Below are 21,060 nucleotides of genomic sequence, written 5' to 3' on the forward strand. Positions count from 1 at the left end.
AAACAGAATTAATGGTGAAATGTTGTGCAGAAGAACTTATAGTGCACTGTTAACTCATATTTACCTGGAACAAGCGTTGCTACGTCCATTGTACTCTTCCCACCAACAAAAAATCTCTGGTTCCAGATCTCTAGCCGCAAACCACAGGTTATGGAGGAACTGAGGCAATACATATTTCTCAGGGGGTTGCTGTAAAGTTTGCTACCTGATTATTGTTTTTTAAGGTGGGAGAATTGCATGGCGTTTTAACCTATAGACATGCCACTACATCCCATCCTAAGTGCTCCTTTTCCAGCACAAAGTATCTCATGAGTGGAAGCATCTCAAGCCTTCTGCCACTTGTGTGTTATTGAGAAGAGTCTTGCCATGCAGAATTCTGCTCAGCTTAGAATAGTGAATTTTATCTGCTGTGGCAAATCGCACTGCTGTCGGGCCAACAGACCTGCCGTTAATGTTTGGCTGTGTAGTTCACAAGTTTCAAATAAAAATACATGTTATTTCAGATGCCTGTATCCAAGTTGTCTTCTGTTTCCGTCTTTTGCTATATGCGCAAGTTAGTTCGTCTTATTGGTCAGAAACGTGACAAAGCTGTGAAGGAAATTTAAGAACTTGACACTTCTTAAACCTTCTCTCTGAAATTATATTCATTACCCAGGTTGTGGCACAAAGCACACTGCAAATGTTAATATAAAAGCCTGAAAGCAGCTTAGCCCAACATGGTTTACCCTGTTCCCAAGGAATCTTAAGAAGGGATAACATTTTCTCGTAAAACTGAATATTACAGGGTCTGTTAGAGAAGGTATTATAGGTAATGGATTTCTGTTTGCGGTGTAAATGTGCCCTGTTCTTTTAGGGTTTTGCCATAGCCTACAATCCTATTTCTTCAAATAAATGCTGGGATTCTTAGCACTGTAACAACTATGGAGGGCGCTGATAAAGCCTTGCCATGCCTTAATAAAATTGGCTGTTTCGCGTTAGCAGATCAGTATATATATCTAGCAATGCATGCAAGTTTCATTCTCCTATAAGCCTTACTACAGCTTTCCTCTCAGATCTCAGACTATAGTCCTCTGCATACTTAGGGTTGAATCAGTGAGACGTTACCACATTATAGTGAAAACTAAGCTTAAAGCTACAATTCTATGGGCATTTACCAGGAAGTAAATCCTGCTGAACTCAATGGGACTTACTTTTGAGCAGACGTGTCTAGACTCGTGCTGTATCATCATCATCATTATTATTATTAATATACCACCCTATTCCCAGAGGTCTCAGGGCAGTTCACAGAAAAGATCACAACATATATAATCAGAACAAAAACAACAACCCCCCCCCCAAAAAAGCCGCATTTTAAAAGGACATAGGGTGTCAAACAGATCAACCAAAGGCCTGGTTAACGTTTTTGCCTGGCACCTAAAGGTGTATAATGAAGGCGCCAGGTGAACTTCCCTGGGGAGAGCATTCTACAGACGGGGAGCCACTGCAGAGAAGGCCTGTTAAAATGTGAGAAATGGGACACGCAGTACTCTCCTGATCTACTTCCCTAAACTGGTTTGGGCATTCACGACTCAAAGCTCAAGATGGATTCACTTTCCTAGGCATATCATTATGGGTATCCTGTGAAGAGAGTGCTTGAATACTGTAGCCAGAATAGCGCCCTCTGGATATTATAAGGCAATTCTCATCATCTCATTGAAAGAGGTGGGTTTGCTTAGTGTGGAGAAGGGATGTTTAAAAGGGAAACATCAAATACCACATACTAATATTACTATAGAAGAAACATCAGCGTGTTGAAGGGTTTTGTGCCTTGGCTGTCCTTTGAAAGATTGGCCCTGGGAGGCAGGAAGGGGAGGAAGACAATGCAAGACTTTGCCCTCTCCAGAGGGCATGCTTAATGCTCCCATGGCGAGTTATCAAGTGACTCTTGTGTCACTAGCCTAAATAGAACACCCTTTTCCAAGGCATGACATCTTATTAGTTTTCCTTTTCCTAAAGTGTAAGCAGAACCCACAGTCACTTCCCTTCACGGTTACAAAACAGTGGGTGGAGTCATACAGATGCCCAGAAGGGCTGGCTGTAGCATTTAAATTATTCCTGATCTTAATCTTTCAAATGTTCCCTAAGACTGCCATGGAGCATTATCAGGACAGAATGCAGATGCTGATGAGAAAGTCTACTTACATCTCCATCCACTGTCTCTCTCACTGGCTGAATGATCAAACCAAAGGAGATCTCTATGCCTCTAGAGCCCTAGCGACCAAGGAGCCAGCAGAGGGAGGTGTCACAATGAAGGGCGTGTCACAAGGACCTCCGTAACCTAGCAACCACCAGCACTGAACTGACACTACTCTCAACTGACACTACTAAGTCTGCTTATATGGCTTTTAATCTGTTACAGTATTTCCCCACTCCGTTATCAAATCCATGTTTAACCCCAACACATTTTAAAAGGGCATTGGATGTCAATCAGATCAACCAAAGGCCTGGTTAAAAAGGAACCTTTTTGCCTGGCGCCTAAATACTGAAGGTGCCAGGTGAACTTTCCTGGGGAGAGCATTCCACGGATGGGGAGCCACTGCCCGTTCTCATGTTGCCACCCTCTGGACCTCTCAAGAAGGAGGCACACAAAGAAGGGCCTCAGAAGATGATCTCAGGGTCTGGGTAGGTTCATATGGAAAGAAGCGGTCCTTGAGGTATTGCAGTCCTGAGCTGTTCAAGTCTTTATAGTGTCATTGATCTGTTAGGAGTCGGTATCAAACTGCACAAGAAGTTTTCTTGTGCCTGTAGCTAGGGAAATGTCTACTGTGCTTAAACAAGTGAAACATGAAAAGCTTCCCAGAACCTGAGCTGTTGTAGATGTTACCTTTGATGTGCTGAAAGGCAACTCAGTTTAATATCCAGGTGCTAGACTGCTTTTCACATTCCTTAGTAGCTATATTGCAGGAAATGTGCGTTACAAAATCCATCATTACATGTTGTAGCCTTAAAAGGGATGTCTTTCCAGAAGAACCTTCCTTGGAAGGGGAAAAGAACAGGAATGTGAAGGTATTTAAAAGTGCCACTAGACTTAAGGGGGGTGGGTTGGGGACTGTACATAACTACTTTCTGGAAACTGCTTCCAAAACCTTGTTTCCCCAAGCAAGACTCTAGATTAAATTCTTATCAAATCTAGATGACCTTTCTTTTTAACAGGAAGATTTATGGGTTGTGTGTGTGTGTAGTGGATCAACACTCTCTTTGACACAAAGGGAGGCTGTGTTTAGAAACTAGCATAGAAAGCTGCACTGCACATTGAGACAGTGTTAGAAATAAGATGTGTTTTCCTTCCTGAAGGGCAAAGTGCTAAATCTACCACTGAGTTTTATTATTTCACCAGTAGCACTTAGCCTATAACAGATCTAGTAATATTGCTAACTGCAGCTTCCTTTCATCTGCTGATGTAAAATAGCAGAGCTTCAACACCTCCTTAGACATGAAAAGATTTTTACCTTGACTCGTGATAACAGCTCCCATTAATCTTTCTCACTGTGAGCTGTCTGCATTTTATCCTAAAAGTGCTAATGCTAAAGTTTTCAGAGACGGGCTTCAAGATAGGAAAGAGGAGCCAGTTAGAAAATTCTTTCTAAAGAGATTTAAAATTCTCTTTCAATAAATGAGTGTGGTTTTCATTTTCTGCTTCAACACAATGCAGTCAACCCTTTCAATAAAACAAGAATAATTATTGTTTCTTGGAGGTACGCAAGGCAGCTTCCTGGTTACAGTAGTTTCCCTATTTTTATTTTTTAGGGGGAAATGTTTGTAAGATAGCTAATTAGTTGCTGATTGACCTCTCTTCGCATTTGCCAGTGGGTGACAACACAGAGCTAAAGAAAATACAGAATTACTAAAGGTAAAGGACCCCTGAACGGTTAATGGGGTTGTGGCATTGATCTCGCTTTCAGGTCAAGGGAGCCAGCGTTTGTCCACAGACAGCTTTCGGGGTCATGTGGCCAGCAGGACTAAACCGCTTCTGGCGCAAAAGGACACTGTGATGGAAACAAGAGCACACGGAAATTCCGTTTACCTTCCCGCCACAGCAGTGTCTATTTAACTACTTGCACTGGTGTGCTTTTGAACTGCTAGGTTGGCGGGAGCTGGGACAGAGCAACGGAAGCTCACTCCGTTGTGATGATTCAAACCGCTGACCTTGCAATCGGCAAGCCCAAGAGGCTCAGTGGTTTAGACCACGGTGCCACCCACGTTCCGGTCCCACCAATGCACTTCCCATTGGGTTTGATGCATAGGTAGAGCTGCTCCATATGGAGAGGGAGTCTGGTTGGGTCAGGTTCCTCTTTGCCTGGAGGAGATTGGATGTAGGGCAGGGGGCTGACTGTCTGTAGCTCCAGTGGTAGTGCTTTGTCCACAGAAAGTCCCAGATTGAATCCCTGTTGTCTCTGAGTAGAGCTGGGAAGGGTTCCTGCCTGAAACTCTGGAAAGATGCAACCAGTCAGTGTTGTTGTTGGCAATGGATTGCGTCTCCGGGGCTGAAGTCATTCAGCTGTGTTAACAGCATCCAAGTGACCTCCCTAGGAAGTGTGTATGGAAGTCCTGGGCTGCCCAGGTGGTGTCGCTGATGTGGTCCTGAGGAAAGCAGAGCAATATGTTTGGCATCAGTTGGGCTGCAGGAGTTGCCAGAAGGATGCCTACAAGAGTCCACTCTGGATTTGTGTAGGGTTTACTCCTTATCCTTTTCTTCTCCCAAAGATACCCCACAGAGCAGCCAAGGTTTAGGATCAGAGTTTCCCTTCTGCTGGATGGGCTACCTTCCCAGGTGGACGAGCCCCATCTGCCCCCCACTTCCCTCTACAACGCACACAGAAACTGCCTTCTTGATCACTGGGCCCACTACAGTGGTACCTCGGGTTACAAACACCTCTGGTTACAAACACTTCAGGTTACAGACTCCGCTAACCCGGAAGTAGTACCTTGGATTAAGAACTTTACCTCAGGATGAGAACAGAAATCGGGCGGCGGCAGGAGGCCCCATTAACTAAAGTGGTACCTCAGGTTAAGAACGGTTCCAGGTTAAGAACGGACCTCCAGAACGAATTAAGTTTGTAACCAGAGGTACCACTGTATTGCTAACACTGACTCCATATAAGGCAGATTTTTAAGTTCCCAGGAATAGGAATTGAATAACGGCCTTTCCCACACAGGTGGCAGAGAAACATTTCCATGGCAGGGATGTTGGCACAACACTATAATCCCCCATGCGTTCTTTCAACACATGGGAGGGCTGCCAAATATTTCCTGGTAAAATTGGCGTATAATGTTAAGCTGATAGAAATATAGCAGAAACACTTTCCAGCTACCTATGAAATGTAAGTTACCACACACAGAAAGTTATATACATCAGGAGCATCTAAAAATGCCAGATCAAAAATCTTCATGATGAGTCAATGCCTTTGGAGAAATATGGAATATCAAAGTATAAGAGACATATTTTTCTTTGCTGCTTTATTTCCAGTTGTGGTTTCCCCACAGGCCCCAGTCTCTCTTCAGCAATTGTATGCAACTTCACCATGAATGGATAGGTCACTTGACAAATTTAGGGACAGATAATTCCGAATGATAGACTTTCATGCCATTGTCCAACTCAACTGGGGAGATAACAAATCCGAATAGGCGATAAATATGTTGTCTTTGGCCTTTTCTTTTCCATCAGTTCAACCTAATTGGAGCCTTTGACACTAAAGTGTCAATGCAGGAATTGCCCCTTCAACTTTGTGGCAGGTGATTTGCATTTCAGAGTTTGACACATTTATAGTCTTTGATCTTTTAACCACCAGCCTGCATCCCTGTTTGGTTTTTTTTGTTTTTTTTAAAAAAACAACAGGTGAAGAGATCAGCTCTTCTTAGGAACATCAAGGAAAACCTAGATCAACCTTTCATAGCCAGATCCTAAACATATTTACCTGGAAATGTCATTCTTTGCTCAACAATATGTGAAGAGGATTGTGGGCTTTATAGCACAACTGTATACTCAGAAGGAAGTCTCCGTATGTTAATGTTGCTTACTCCCAGGTAATAAGGCTGCAAGCTTAATCTGATTTATAGCAAACAAATCAGCTGACTAGTAGTGATGTCAACCATGATTTTCCAAACCTGGTTGGACTACAACTCCATCATCCCTCACTATAAGCCATTCTGGTTGGGGGTGATGGGAGTTGTAGTCCAAAACTTTTGGAGGAAGACTGGCCCAGAGCACAAACCCACACGTTCTAACATTATGGTACTGTAGCTATCTTCTTCTTCTTCTTCTTCTTTTCTTCTTCTTCTTCTTCTTCTTCTTCTTCTTCTTCCTCTTCCTCTTCCTCTTCTCTCCTCTTCTTCTTCAAGATTTTCTTGATTTACAAAAGTGTGTGCAGTGTCTCTCTCATATTTTTTCCATGTTCTTGAGACATTAGGGAGAGAAGGGGGAAAGAGGTGGGTGGCGTGGGGGGGTGGGTGGGGTGATGATGTTTCTATTTTCCTTAATATATGTAGGGTTTGGTGTCAGCGTTGTTTGTGCAGGTTCTCTGTTGTTCGCTTGTGCTCCTTTGGCGGTGAGAGAGGTCGGGATTGGCGTAGGGTGTGATTGTTCATTTGTGGTTGGCTGTGGTGGTCTTTGGTTTCCTGTGTGAGTGGGGTGGGTGAGTGTTTTTGATCAGGTTAGCCATATTGATTTGTATGCTGTCGGCAGATTTTTGTCATTGTCTTGTTGGGCTGTGTGTGTGATGAAGGGGAACCATACCGGGGTGAATGTGTCTTCTTCTGTTTGTCCCCGTGTCAGTTTCAGGTTACTGGTTAGTTTTTCTAGTAGGGCTGTTTCCCATACTACTTGGTACCATTGGTCCAAGCTTACTCCTGACAGGTCTTTCCAGTGTCTGGTTATGATGTTTCTGGCTGCTGAGAGTAGATGGATTATGAGTTCTTTGTGTTGTAAGTGGGCATTATTGTCTTGGAAAATGTTTAGTAAGACCAATTCTGTGGTGATTTCTAGCACTTGCTTGGTTATTTTACATATTTCTCGTATGGATGTTGTCCAGAATGGTTGGATTTTGGGGCACTCCCACCACATGTGGAAGTATGTGCCTGTGGAGGTGCACCCTCTCCAGCATTTTGGTGAGGTTCCTGGGCGTATTAGTGCTAATTTTCGTGACGTTAGATAGCACCTGTAGGTTAGTTTTAGGGTGAGTTCTCTTTTTTTGTTGATATGGATTTAAAGGGGGGTTTAGACCACATTCTGGTCCATTGGGTGGGGTTGATTTCGTATCCTATGTCACCCTCCCATTGTTTTTTTTATTGTGTCTAGGGAGCTCGTGGAGTTCTTGAGTAGTATTTTGCATATTGCAGATACCATCCCTCTGCCATGTCTCTTTGTCATTAGGATGAGGTTTTCGAAGGTTGTCAGGGGTCTAGTTGCTGCTGATTTTACTGCTAGATTGTTTAATAGAACATGTTATTGGTGTTGTGTTAACCAGGGCATTTGGGTGTCTTCTAATTTGTCCTGTATTTCTTGTGTTGACAGAGGTTTGTTATTTTTATAAAAGTCTATTAGGTGATATAGGCCTTTGGATTGCCAGGTTTTTGTTTGGAGGTTTTGTGCTGCATGGTGGAATAGTGGATGGTAGGCCAGGGGAATTAGTGGGGATGGGGTTGGGGATAGTTTGCCTGTTTCTGTTTTCCATGCTTTGAACATGGTTTGTGTGTACCTGTTAAGTGTTGTGGGGATTTTTCTCAGTTTGTTTGGGAGGAGTGGGTATGCTGTGGTGCAGATATTTTCAATTGTGTCCCTTTCTAGGTGTATCCATTGTTTTGTCTCGTCTTCTAGTATATATGGGATTATATGACATATTTGGTTGGCACTGTAGTATGCTTCTATGTTGGGGATTCCCCATCCTCCTTCTGAGGTGGGGAGGTGCAGGTATTTGGTGCTTATTCTTTTTTTATGTGAGAAGATAAAACAGTGTAGTTTTCTCTGTCATATGTGGAGTTGGTTTGGGGGAATCCAGATTGGGAGGGTTTAGAACAGGTAGGTTAGTTTTGGAAGGGTGATCATTTTGATCATGGCTATTTTGTCAGAGAGAGTGGAATTCATGTTGCTCCATCTCTTTAAGTCTTTGTTTATTTGCTGCCATAGGGGTTTGTAGTTGTGGAGGTATAATTTGTTGAGGTTTTTTATTATTTGTACCCCTAGATATCTGAACTTAGTGTGACAGAGTTTTATCTTGGTGTGTTGGTGAGTTCTCTTTGGATGTGGGGGGGGGGGTATTGAAGCACATGGCTTCCAATTTTGCAAAATTTACTTGTAGGCCCGACACCGTTGCAAATGTGTTGAGTTCTCTGATTAGGGAGGGTGCTGTGTTTAAGGGATCTGGTGTTGTGACCATTAGGTCATCTGCAAAAAAAGTCCTAATTTATAGGTTCTGCCTTTTATTTCCACCCCCTTGATGTCTGTGGCTGCTCGGATTCGGATTGCTAGGGGTTCCAGCGCCAGGATAAATAGGAGGGGAGATAGTGGGCATCCTTGTTTTGTGCCTCTTTGGATTGCTATTGTATTTGAGTCCATATTATTAATTCTGCATTTTGCTGAGGCTTGGGAGTATATTTGTTTGATGGTTTGTAGGAAGGTTGGGGCCAAATTTCATGCTAGTTAGTACTGCTGTTGTGAGCATAGAAAGTTGCCTTATGCTGAGTCTGAACAATGATCCTTCCAGATCAGTACAGTATTGTCTTCATGTTACTGTCCGTGGTCCTGAAGGATTTCAGACAGAGGTCTCTCCCACAGCTCCACTAGAAGATTGCAAGGATCAAATATGGGGGGCTTCGGCATTCAAAGCAAAAAGACCTATGGTCCTTCTGCTTCAATTTCCGGTCTATTTAGTCACACAGCACCCAAAGCTCCTTCACTTTTTAGCAGAAGTCCCTTCCAGTTCTGCCTCCAGGACATTTCCATCACTAATTTTGATCTCCGGAAGACTGATGCATCTGTCTGTGTGGTTTCACTTCTAACCTTTAGTGAATAAGAGAGCTATGATTGCCTGCCATGGTCTGATAAATATGTGCGGCAGAGCCTGGCAGATCAAGTCAAAGAATTAGAGTTGAGCCAAGCTGTTTTTCATCTGCGTCTTCCCCCACAGCTGCCAATACTGGCATTAGTGAATTGCATTTCGTGGTGAATCTAGTTCCAGGTATATTAACAACAGAGCTGCCGATTTAAATGCAACTGCCCCAGGTTTCTCTGCGCAACGAGTCATTTGTGTGCAACCTCTAGGCATGAGACCAAAACTCAGGTATCAACCCAGATTTTGGCAGTGCATTCAGGCTCCTGCCTGACAAATGGTACCAGGATTACAGGAATCACAGCAGCCTCTAGCATAGCAGATGGGCCAAGGATGTCATTGTTGTTTTATGCATTAGAGTCTCCCATCTGATTCCAAAACCAATGCAGACATTGCAGGAGGTTCTGAGTGTGAAAATCTGTCTTGTCAATCATCATTCTCTTCTATGAACTGACCTTGGAAATCTATCACCACAGAACCTTCTGAGAAGGATTCTGATAATGTTTTGACTGGGGCTGTCAACTCATTACCGGTAAATAATTTTAGCAGATCAATCACCGGCTTATGAACGAACCAAGCCTGCATTTCTAACACCACAGAAGCTCCTGTTGCAATGGCAGTATTTCATATTTCAGCATCATTTTAGGGGGCTGGGAGAAGGGAGGGAGAGGAAATGTCCTAGATCATGCTTGGAAAATACATTTTAAAAATAATTATCAGATCTGTTTTGGAAGGCTGATTCTTTCATTTTTTAAAAAGTTATGGACGGGTTTGGGAAAGCTGCTTCTCTACAAAGCTCCGAACAGCTTGTCATGTAGCTTCCACATCTGACAAGATTGCAGAAAAGAAAACAATGGGAGATGATTGTTATTCTGAGCATACGCTTTATAAAAATGAAATGTCAGGGTAAAAAACTTTGATGGCAATAGGAGAGTGCGTTTTGGAACACAAATTCCTCATTTACTGTATATGGCGGTAGCCGCCAGAGGTTGTGCGGAGAGTAGAGCTTGCATTTTGTTTGTTTTTCGTACACGCTCATCAGCATAAAATAGTGGCAATTTTTTGCATTAGGGAGAACTGAGATACAGAGCAATATTGTATGCAAAGGCATCAGTCTATGCCTAAAAGACAAGAAGGGAGATCAGATTCCTACTCGTACTGCAACTTCCCCACCATATTGTATACCAAGCACATTCAGCAGGGAAAACTTGCATGTAGGATCTGTGTGGGGGCGTTTCTCATTAATCCAAGGGAAGCTTTGGCCCTCCAGATGTTGCTGAATGACCCCTCCCATCACCCCCAGAAAACATGGCCGACAGCCAGGGGTGGTTGGGAGTTGTAGTTCCAGCAACATCTGGAGGAACCAAAGCTCCCCACACACACCAGCGTTAATTCCTGCAAATTGGCAGAGTGGATTTCAAGAACTGGCTACCATGGGCATTCACATCCTTTCTCACCATTTGGTAAACAGGTAAACTGACTCCACTATAATGGAGCTGCATTTTTTAATGATAATTTATGCATTCATATCCATTCCCTTAAGGATTTGTTGTTACTTTAATATTTAGATATCAATATCTGAGCCGCTGTCAACAAATCCCCTGCCCTTGCCCCATGATTAAATACATTGTATGGTATCTCATTCAGTCTCCCTAATGATGGCTTTCTTGGTTGTATTATTAATGTATTTTCCATAATATTACCAATTCCATTAATCAGTCTAAATGCCTGTTTTAGTTGTAATAAGAAAATTGGCTTTAATTTGCAGTCGTGTAAACCCTCTGCTTAATGCAAACTAAGATTGATGTATAATATTATTATTAAATAAAAGCTGAAATGAAAAGGATGGACATTTGAGGTGACAGGGGGTGATATGAATCTTCTAGCTGGGGTGTTAGATCTTTGATGACACAGACATGCCAGTTAACAGCTAAACGTTGCCATTACAAAATGGTAATGCAAACCAGATCTGAGCTGATCTGTACTGAGGTACTGCCATGGCCTTGAATTCCTGTAACGTCATCCTGTTTACATTTGTGCAAAAACTGAAATGATAACTTACTTATCAAAAGACAGCTATGCGTACCATTCATACAAAATAAAATTTCAGACTATTCATCAGCTCACTTCAGCAAGTATTCCAGTTATGTAAAGGCAAGTGAAGGAGACAGGATTGCTACATTCGAAACCCTATACAATACATACTGAACTCTGCAGGGCTTACTTCTGAGTGTGTGTTTCAAAGATCGGGGCGGGGGAGGAATTGAAGCTATTTCGTGAAGCATGAAAGCTGATGATTAAGTGTTTATACTGAATTTTAGGTCTTGAAATCAGAGACGCAATATTTCGTCTTCGGATTTCTTTGTTGAAATTGTGCTTGGAAAAAGTCTACATTTTGACGGGGAGGAAACTTCACGCTTCTCTGTTCAAATAATAACAAGCCTGCACTCTGTACTATTTCTTACCCTTTTCCGTCAGTTTAAAAAGAGAAGCGGACATTAAAGAAGACCAACCACACGGCACCATCTCCTTTCAACTTCTGTTAACAGGGGCATTAAAGAGACCCTCCTCAATATCAGCTGGAAAATGCCAAGTCATAAAGTTGTACTTAAAGGTGAGTAGGTGTAAATTCGGCACATGAGACTGTTTTCATCTAGGAAGCCGGTTGATTTGAGGCCAGTTGTCTTATGAATTGGGAAGTTGCTGTCACATCTCAGTCAGTTGAGATTGCCACTTCTGGGGAGATCAAATGTTCACATGGGAGGTTCTCAGATATGCCATATTGGCCCTGATCTTGCTAGTGTGTGACCAGAGGACACCGCCTTGCGAGGCACCAGTGAGATCAAGAAACCTAACCTGCATGGTTGTGGGCAAATCAGATTCTGGGGCTGCTTCACACATGACCCTGAGACATTCATCGGTCCAAGGCAGAGGGTTTCAACCTTTTTGAGTCCACGGCTCCTTTGACCGATTGAAGATTGAATGTTGCTTGGCTTCAAATTGCTGAATAAATTGTTGGAGTGATAAAAAAAAACCTATCACTCAGGCAGGAAATGTACGCCTACAATATGAGTTCCATAGCTCGAAAACCTTTAACATTATGAGATTACTGAGTGACCGAAAGGGTCTTTCCCCTCCCTGCCCCGATTTTTATGAAGTGGAATAAAATTTAGACACCCCCCCAACATGAATTCTACGTAGATATTATATATTAAAACCCCATTAGTCGCAGGAAAATGGAATGAGTCTGTTTCTTGGTCTTTCCTAACACCGACAGTGAAAGAGAATGTTATGGCAAGGATTAGATCATTTTTCTCAAGCACTTTTCTTTTCTTTTTCTTTATTATTTTTTACAAAGTAATAATTATAAATAAATAAGAATAAAAATGTGCACCCCACCACCAAGACCATTCCATTATAACTATCCAACCTCCCAAATTTTCAGCACCTCTTGCGATGGTTTGACCCCTTTCCATTTTAACAGTACAGTGGTACCTCAGGTTACATACGCTTCAGGTTACATACGCTTCAGGTTACATACGCTTCAGGTTACATACTCCGCTAACCCAGGTTAAGAACTTTGCTTCAGGATAAGAACAGAAATCGTGCTCTGGTGGCGCAGCGGCAGCGGGAGGCCCCATTAGCTAAAGTGGTGCTTCAGGTTAAGAACAGTTTCAGGTAAAGAACGGACCTCCGGAACGAATTAAGTACATAACCAGAGGTACCACTGTACAAATTCTACAAACAACCTCTATATTTCCTCAAAATCATTTCTCCTGCATATTCCCCGTCTTACCTTAATGGCACATGTTAATTTATCATTAATAGCTATATACCACACCTATTTACACCATTCTTCCATTTTATATTCTGCTTGCCCCTCCCACTTCTTATCTGTAATAACTCATGCAGCTGTCAATAAATTTGCGAGCAAGTCCTTAATAGCCTGTGAACCTTCCACCCCATCGTAAATTGATAATAATGCTACCTCTGGACTTTCGATGAGCTTTAAGCTAGTGATTTCTGTTATCTCCTTAAAAACCCTTTGCCAAAAAAAATTGTACATGTTTACACCCCCCACCACATGTGAACATAATTCCCTGTTTCCTGGCATCCCCTCCAACGTAACACTGAATATTCCTTGTTTATTTGATCTAATCTGACTGGTGTTAATACCATCTCCAAATTTATTTATAATACAGGGTAATTTTCTTTATTCTTATAAACAAAATTTCCAACATACATTTCTCCCATGTTTCCCCCCCAGCTTTGACTATCTATCTGCCCTGTTGTCTCATTTTCCCACAACTCAATTAACTGATCTTCTTTATCCTCCATTTCTAGTACAACAAGCACTTCTTAGGGAGTATGAAGCTACCTCATACCAGGTTAGACTTCATGTATCTAACCATAAGTGAAGGTGGGCCATTCAGGTGAATAGACACCAACTCACTAACTTCAGCTTGCCCTCAGCCTGCACCTAGTGACCACCTGTTGTTGTTGTTCAGTCGTTCAGTTGTGTCCGACTCTTCGTGACCCCATGGACCAGAGCACGCCAGGCACGCCTATCCTTCACTGCCTCTTGCAGTTTGGCCAAACTCATGTTAGTAGCTTCGAGAACACTGTCCAACCATCTCATCCTCTGTCGTCCCTTTCTCCTTGTGCCCTCCATCTTTCCCAACATCAGGGTCTTTTCTAGGGAGTCTTCCCTTCTCATGAGGTGGCCAAAGTACTGGAGCCTCAACTTCAGGATCTGTCCTTCTAGTGAGCACTCAGGGCTGATTTCTTTAAGTGACCACCTAGTGCCCTGCATTCACAGCAGAAAAAGGTATCAAGACAATTCCTCTGTGTGAATTGTCCAGGCTTCCACATTCTTCTGCAGGCTTTTATATGTACATTTTGCTTCATGTTCACTAGAAAAGCCAAATGAGGCCTATAATTTCAGGAACGCTTTGTCTCTGCGTCCATATAAAACAGCAATCAAAGTTTAATAACCACAACCCCAAATGCTCAGATTTTAATTAGTTCATCTATTTTGGCTTATAGCTTGCTATCACAATTCAAGAGGAGTTCTGAGAAGCCTGTGCCATTGAGATTAACTCTTGCCCTCCACTGCCTGCAGTCCAAGGAATATATGACCTCCAACATTTCTCCAATGAAAGTAGGAACATCTTATTCCATAATAATAAATAATAATAATTTTATTATTTACACACACACACACACACACACCTGATTGGGTTGCCCCAGCCACTCTGGGCGGCTTCCAAAATATTTTTTAAAAGCATAATAAAACATTAAACATTAAAAATAAAACTTCTTTATAAGAACAAAATAAAAAATAAAAAAATTCCTTCCAGTAGCACCTTAGAGACCAGCTAAGTTTGTTCTTGGTATGAGCTTTCGTGTGCATGCACACTTCTTCAGATACTTCTTTATACAGGGCTGCCTTCAGATGTCTTCTATTTTTAAAAAATAATATTTTAATTAAATTTCCAACAGAAATAACAAAAATAAAAAACAAACAACAACAAACACAACGACAACCACAAACAAAGGAAAATATACATAAAAGCAATATCAAATCCATAAAATGGTATTCTCCAAATCCCGTGACTCCTCCTCCTCTGGTTCCTTAACTGCATATCATTTCTACTCCATTTTTCCCCCTACCTCAAATTTCTTACATTATCTCTAAAATTACAAGTGTTCTTAAAACCCTGCCAATGTATTAACCTGTTTACAATACTTATGTAAGTACATAATAAACATTTCCCATTCTTTTTTTAAATTTCTTGTCATCTTCATTTCTGAGCTTTCCAGTAAATTTTGCCATTTCAGCTTAGTCCATTAACTTAGTTTGCCGATCTTCTTTGGTTGAGACTGCTTCCTCTTTCCACCTTTGGGGCTAACAGTATCTGGGCGGCCCAGATGTCTTCTAAAGGTTGTAGAGTTACTTATCTCCTTGGCTCGTGGGTCGCATAACTCAATACCCCCCAACATTTCTCCAATGAAAATAGGGGTGTCCTAAAGAAAAGCGGATCATTCTGGGATCAAATCAGAAACTAGGACGGTTTCTGTAAATCCGGGAATGTCCCTGGAAAATAGAGACACGCGATCAGTGGTCAATAGGTCATCAACATCAGCAGCACCTTCATTATTACTCACACAGCAGTTCTGAGTATTCAGAATGCTTTAGTTGCCTAAATTCTGCAGGACATTTTTTCCTTAGTTAGTTCATGGCTTCCGTTAATGATGGTGCCTTGATGTGTCCTAAAACTACCTGCAAACCCTCCAAAGTGTCTCAATTTTCCAGGGACAGTCCCAGATTTAGAGAAGCCGACCTCATTTCTGATTTGATCCCAGAATGTCACACTTTTCCTTTGTTGTTGTTCAGTCGTTCAGTCGTGTCCGACTCTTCGTGACCCCATGGACCAGAGCACGCCAGGCACGTCCCTATTTTCATCGAATTAATATTGGAGGCAGCCCTGCATAGGGAAGGGTGTTTTTTTTTTAAAAAAAATGTTTAATGTTTTATTATGTTTCAATGCCCCGGGACCCAGGTGGTGTTAAACCACAGAGCTTAGGGCTTGCTGATCAGAAGGTCGGCAGTTCGAATCCCTGCCACAGGGTGAGCTCCCGTTGCTCGGTCCCAGCTCCTGCCCACCTAGCAGTTCGAAAGCATGTCAAAGTGCATGTAGATAAATAGGGACCGCTCCAGCGGGAAGGTAAACGGTGTTTCCGTGCGCTGCTCTGGTTTGCCAGAAGCGGCTTTGTCATGCTGGCCACATGACCCGGAAGCTTCTGCGGACAAACACCGGCTCCCTCGGCCTATAGAGCGAGATGAGTGCTGCAACCCCAGAGTCGGACACGACTGGACCTGATGGTCAGGGGTCCCTTTACCTTTACCTATGTTTCAATGTATGTTGGAAGACACCTAGAGTGGCTGGGGCAACCCAGTCAGATGGGTGGGGTATGAAGAGTAAAATTATTATTATGGAATGGAGTGTCCCTATTTTCATTGTAGAAATCTTGGAGGGTATGTACCTGCTCAGTATGAGAAGGGCAACACAGTCCTCCCCCCCCCCGCATCTCTCTCACTGCCAACAAAAACCATGAAATGAATAGAAACAGAAGCTGCTTGCGTGATGCTGACACACAAACCCTATACAAACACTTTGTAGAAGAATGAAAGTTTGCCACCACCCCTTTCTCTCCACCCAGCTCTCTCCTCCCACCTCTCTCCTCCCCAACTTTATATTGTCTATAATGCCAGCGTCTCACGCCGAATATGAATGATCTGTAGAAAGAAATCTATGAACTGAAAGCAGAGGCGCTGCATGCAGCTTTGTAACCCAAGAGAATATTTAATTAAAAAATAATTTAAAAAATGGTTAAAAAAGGGCAACACAGAGAGGAATGGCTGAATGAAATACATTATTTTTAGTAGTCAACCTTTTATTGGCATCAAACAAACAAACATACATACAAAACAGAAGTGGATTAATACTTTCACAGTGGCACAAACCATGTTAGAAGAGAAAAGAGACAAGACTCCGCTATCCACGATCACGTCTCTGGGACTCCTGATGACTCAGACGACTGCAAAATATTACGACGAGAAAAGAGCAAATGTAGGTATTGAGCTACTAATTTGGTAAGCTCCTGGTCAGTCCCCTTTAGTAGGAAATGTAAGACTTCCCGCTCTGGTCTCCTTCTAGGGATACAGAACTGGTCCAGGAATTGCTGGCGGAGATCGTCATAAAGTTTGCAGTGAAAAACCATATCATATGAACAAGGCTTTCCACCTGGTGGTCATCGCATGGACAAGTCCTCTCACCCTCCACCCTGCCTGAGAACCTTCCCCATAGGAGGTTCTATGGATTTGCATTGAACCTGGCCAACAAAAAAGCCCTTCTTTCTGGGGGGTTCAATAGAAAATCAAGATAATTACAATTTGTTTCATGTATTTTTATTATTATTATTAGTAGTAGTAGTAGTAGTAGTGATGGTGTTGATGATTATGATGATAACTGGCATTTCAGCTTGAAAGCTGCTTTTTGGTAAATGCCAGCAAAGGAAGCATGCTTTCATAATCAGCTTGCTGAGTTCTGGCTGACCCCTTCCCTTACTTTTGAAGATTTTAGGTGGAACTGTTGCCTGGTTTTGACACTAGGGAGGAACAAGGACGAACACATTACTTTCCCCCAGAGAACCCAGGAAGTGTGGTTTACCCCAGCATTCCTGGGATTCTTGGGTGGGGTGCTTTTAATGCATGGTGTGTATGCAGACGGCGTAATTTTTGTTCCTGTACAAGGTTTCATTTTGACAGCCTCTCAGGGCTCTAAAGCAGGATAGGTAAAGGTAAAGGGACCCCTGACCATTAGGTCCAGTCGCGGACGACTCTGGGGTTGTGGCGCTCATCTCGCATTACTGGCCGAGGGAGCCGGCGTACAGCTTCCGGGTCATGTGGCCAGCATGACTAAACCGTTTCTGGCGAACCAGAGCAGCGCACGGAAACGCTGTTTACCTTCCTGCTGGAGTGGTACCTATTTATCTACTGACGTGCTTTCGAACTGCTAGGTGGGCAGCAGCAGGGACCGGGAGCTCACCCCGTCACGGAGATTCGAACCACCGACCTTCTGATCAGCAAGCCCTAGGCTCTGTGGTTTAATCCACAGTGCCACCTGTGTCCCCTAAAGCAGGATAGAAGTATTCTAAATAAATGAATAATCTAAAATCCTTGCAGCAGTTCCGGTAGGTAAGTTATTATTCTCACACCTGCATTGCAGATGAGGGGAGCTGTGAAAAAGGTCAATGGAAGCCCTGAGGGAGCTCATAGCAAAGACACAATTCCAACCAGAGACTTCCCAACCTGTAGTACAGAACTATGCACGTCTACTCAGATGTAAGCCCCATTAACTTCAGTGGCACTTACTCCCAGGTAAAAAGGATAGCGGCTGTAGTCTCCTAAACCATTATGCTGCATTCGCTAGAAAGAGTCAGCCAAGCTCTGTCTAAATAATGTGACACTACTATTCCTGCTAAATGTAGATAATGAGATTGATCGAAATGCCTGCGGAAAGAATTCCATTATTTTACCAAGCCATTCAGACCAATATGAGAAAATTATTCTAAGTAGAACATCTGTACTATTCTGTGGTGGTGGGTAGGCAAAAGGCAATATTGCCTCTAAAAGGTAATATATTTGCATATTGTGGTATTGTTTTGTGCAGGGAGCTGTAAGTGCTGTATAGGGGCTATAATAATCTGGAAGGCTTTTAATGCTTGTTTCTGGTGTGTGCATGCACACGAAAGCTCATACCAAGAAAAAACTTAGTTGGTCTCTAAGGTGCTACTGGAAGAATTTTTTTTATTTTGTTTTGTTTTAAAAGGAATTTCTTTCTAATGTCTCAACAACAAAAACTGATTTGTAAAAATGTCATATGTAAAAATACGAGACATTGCACTACCTTTGTAAATCAAGAAAATCTTTAATAATTTTTTTTAAGGGATGTTCTACATAATGGACATTTCGAATGTTTAGATCCAGAATTAAAACAATGCAAATGTTAAAAATCTGAAATACATTTCCCCATCCCCCCAGTTTGGTATATTTGGGGAGTAAAATGTGGGGAATCAACTCTGCATTTGTGGGGTGTGTGACATAGTGGAACGCATTTTATTGGAAGCAATTCCACGAGGAATATTTTATTCAATAGCATAACCTCTAACATTTCTCTAATGAAAATAGGGGCGTCCCATTCCACTCTGGGCAGCTTCCAACATATATAAAAACACAATAAAACATTAAAAAAAAACCTTCCCTATGCAGGACTGCCTTCAGATGACTCAGGGGTCGGATAACTCCATACCCTCCAACATTTCTCCAATTAAAATAGGGACATCCTAAGGAAAAACGGGACATTCTGGGATCAAATCAGAAACTGGGATACTTCTCTAAACCAGAAAATAGGAGTACTGGGAGGGTCTGTAACAGGAATTTGTTGTTGCTGTGTCCTTGTCAGCCAAATTACCACTTTAAATCCAATCCAGTCAAATAAAATTGGAACCTAGGTGCTGATCCTGCGGCCTGTTTTCTATATTTCCTTTCCCACTGCCAGTTATTCCCCAGGACACTGTTAAATGTAGATAAGAAGGCTCAATTGGATTTGCTACAAGATGACAATCTCTCCCCCTCAACCACCACCGCTTTTCTTTCTCACTATGGCCTGTTAGCTTAAATGGGTTTTAGCCAAAGGTTGATAATTGTCATAGAGAGGAAAGTAACACCGCCAGGAGTTCATTTTCCATTTTGGCACTTGCCTTCCTTTGAACCCCTCCCCCCAAACACACACCTTGGCCCCCTCCCCCGTTTCCCATTTTGTCACTTCTTACAGCCACCCTTCCCTCTATCATAAAAGGGTCTCCGCAGACAGGGAGGCCACAGATTTCGCCTGCTTGCAGCTTTGACAGGAAATCGCTCCCGCTTTTCCCCTTGCCACAGATCGGGCCAGGCTTTGGCGATCATGGAAGGGATCGCGGAGTCAGAGAACTCTTCCTACTTCTCCTCCTGGGACTGGAAGACTGGGCCCCTGGAGCTCAGCCAGAGCGCATCTCCCCAGAGCATCTCTCCATCCCCTTCCTTCGAATCCTATGCATCCTCGCCTTGTCCCCTTGTGATGGAGATGCCCCGTGCAGCCAGCAGCAGCAGCAGCGACAGGAGCTATAGCCTGATGGACTTTCCACCCGTCTATCTCCCAGGCCCTGGTCAGGGCAAAGCCCTCGCCAAGGGCTCCAAAGTCAGGATGTCCGTTCAGCGCAGGAGAAAGGCCAGCGAAAGGGAGAAGCTGAGGATGAGGACCTTGGCCGAGGCGCTGCACACTCTCCGCAACTACCTGCCTCCCGTCTACAGCCAAAGGGGTCAGCCTCTCACCAAGATACAGACGCTGAAATACACCATCAAGTACATCAGCGAGCTCACAGACCTGCTGAACAGCGTCAAGCAAGTATAGGAGATGCCTGGGAGACTCTGGGAAAGGTTTCCTCACAGAGAAAGCGGGGAGTCGTTTTTTTCTTTCTTTAAGGAGTAACTAACTTTCCATCATCGGGCAAGCGTGGACCTCTCCAGAAGTTGCTCTGCAAACAAGCTGGTCTAAAGGGAGCTGCCCACAGTTGCGTGTTTGTATCGGGGGGAGGCAAAGGAGGACCAGATCTCAGTCGGGAACGATGGTGACAAGTGTGGTTTCCAAAGGATCATGATTCCACTGAACAATTTTTTTTTAATTAATTATAGCTGACCAAATTTCTTCTGCTTAGGTATGCTTTTGAGCTGGTGATCTGTGGACTTCTTCTTTCTTCTTTTTTTTCTTTTTAAACCCTGTATGTTTGCTATCATGTCTCTTTGCTGTTTGTAGGCACTTTATATTAGCAGCAGGGATAAAGATGTGTATCTTTAATTGGAGAAATGCTTCTTCACTCATTTTCTACAGCAGCTTTGGTGGAGGAGAGGAAACAACTTTGAAATAAAAAGCTGCTTCCATATGGGTTTATTATATCCCTGAAGAGAGTCAGAATTCTAATCTGAGATCCTTTTTAGTTGTTACTATTTAGAATTTTTTTCCCTGCTGTCAAATAATAATAATAATAATAATAATAATAATAATAATAATAATAATAATAATATATTTTATTTGTACCCGCCCTCCCCAGCCAGAGCCGGGCTCAGGGTGGCTAACATCATAAAACTAACACAGTATACAAAGAACATAAGGACATAAAACAGGCAATCAATTAATTAAAATACATCTTAAAATTAGTTCAGAGCAAATTAAAATCTGGACAGATGGCTGTCCATGGGTAATATTGAGAGTGGTTAGTATTCTCCAGGGCCAACTGTTACCACTGGTCTTATAAAGGACCTGTGAGTGGGCTAGGAGGCCTCTTTAATGCTTGTTCTTATAGAGAAAGAAAAGAA

At 42.7% G+C, this 21,060-nt stretch overlaps 1 protein-coding gene across 1 annotated transcript; it reads left to right on the forward strand.

Annotated features, from left to right (window-relative positions):
* Positions 1–19,601: 19,601 nt before the first annotated feature.
* Positions 19,602–20,137, forward strand: MSGN1 (mesogenin 1). Its single transcript, XM_033145406.1, has one exon. The coding sequence runs from the start codon at positions 19,613–19,615 to the stop codon at positions 20,096–20,098; it is 486 nt and encodes a 161-aa protein (XP_033001297.1). The 5' UTR covers positions 19,602–19,612; the 3' UTR covers positions 20,099–20,137.
* The last annotated feature ends 923 nt before the right edge of the window (positions 20,138–21,060 follow it).

This window comes from Lacerta agilis, chromosome 3 (assembly GCF_009819535.1).
Source record: "Lacerta agilis isolate rLacAgi1 chromosome 3, rLacAgi1.pri, whole genome shotgun sequence".
NCBI classification, from domain to species: Eukaryota; Metazoa; Chordata; class Lepidosauria; order Squamata; family Lacertidae; genus Lacerta; species Lacerta agilis.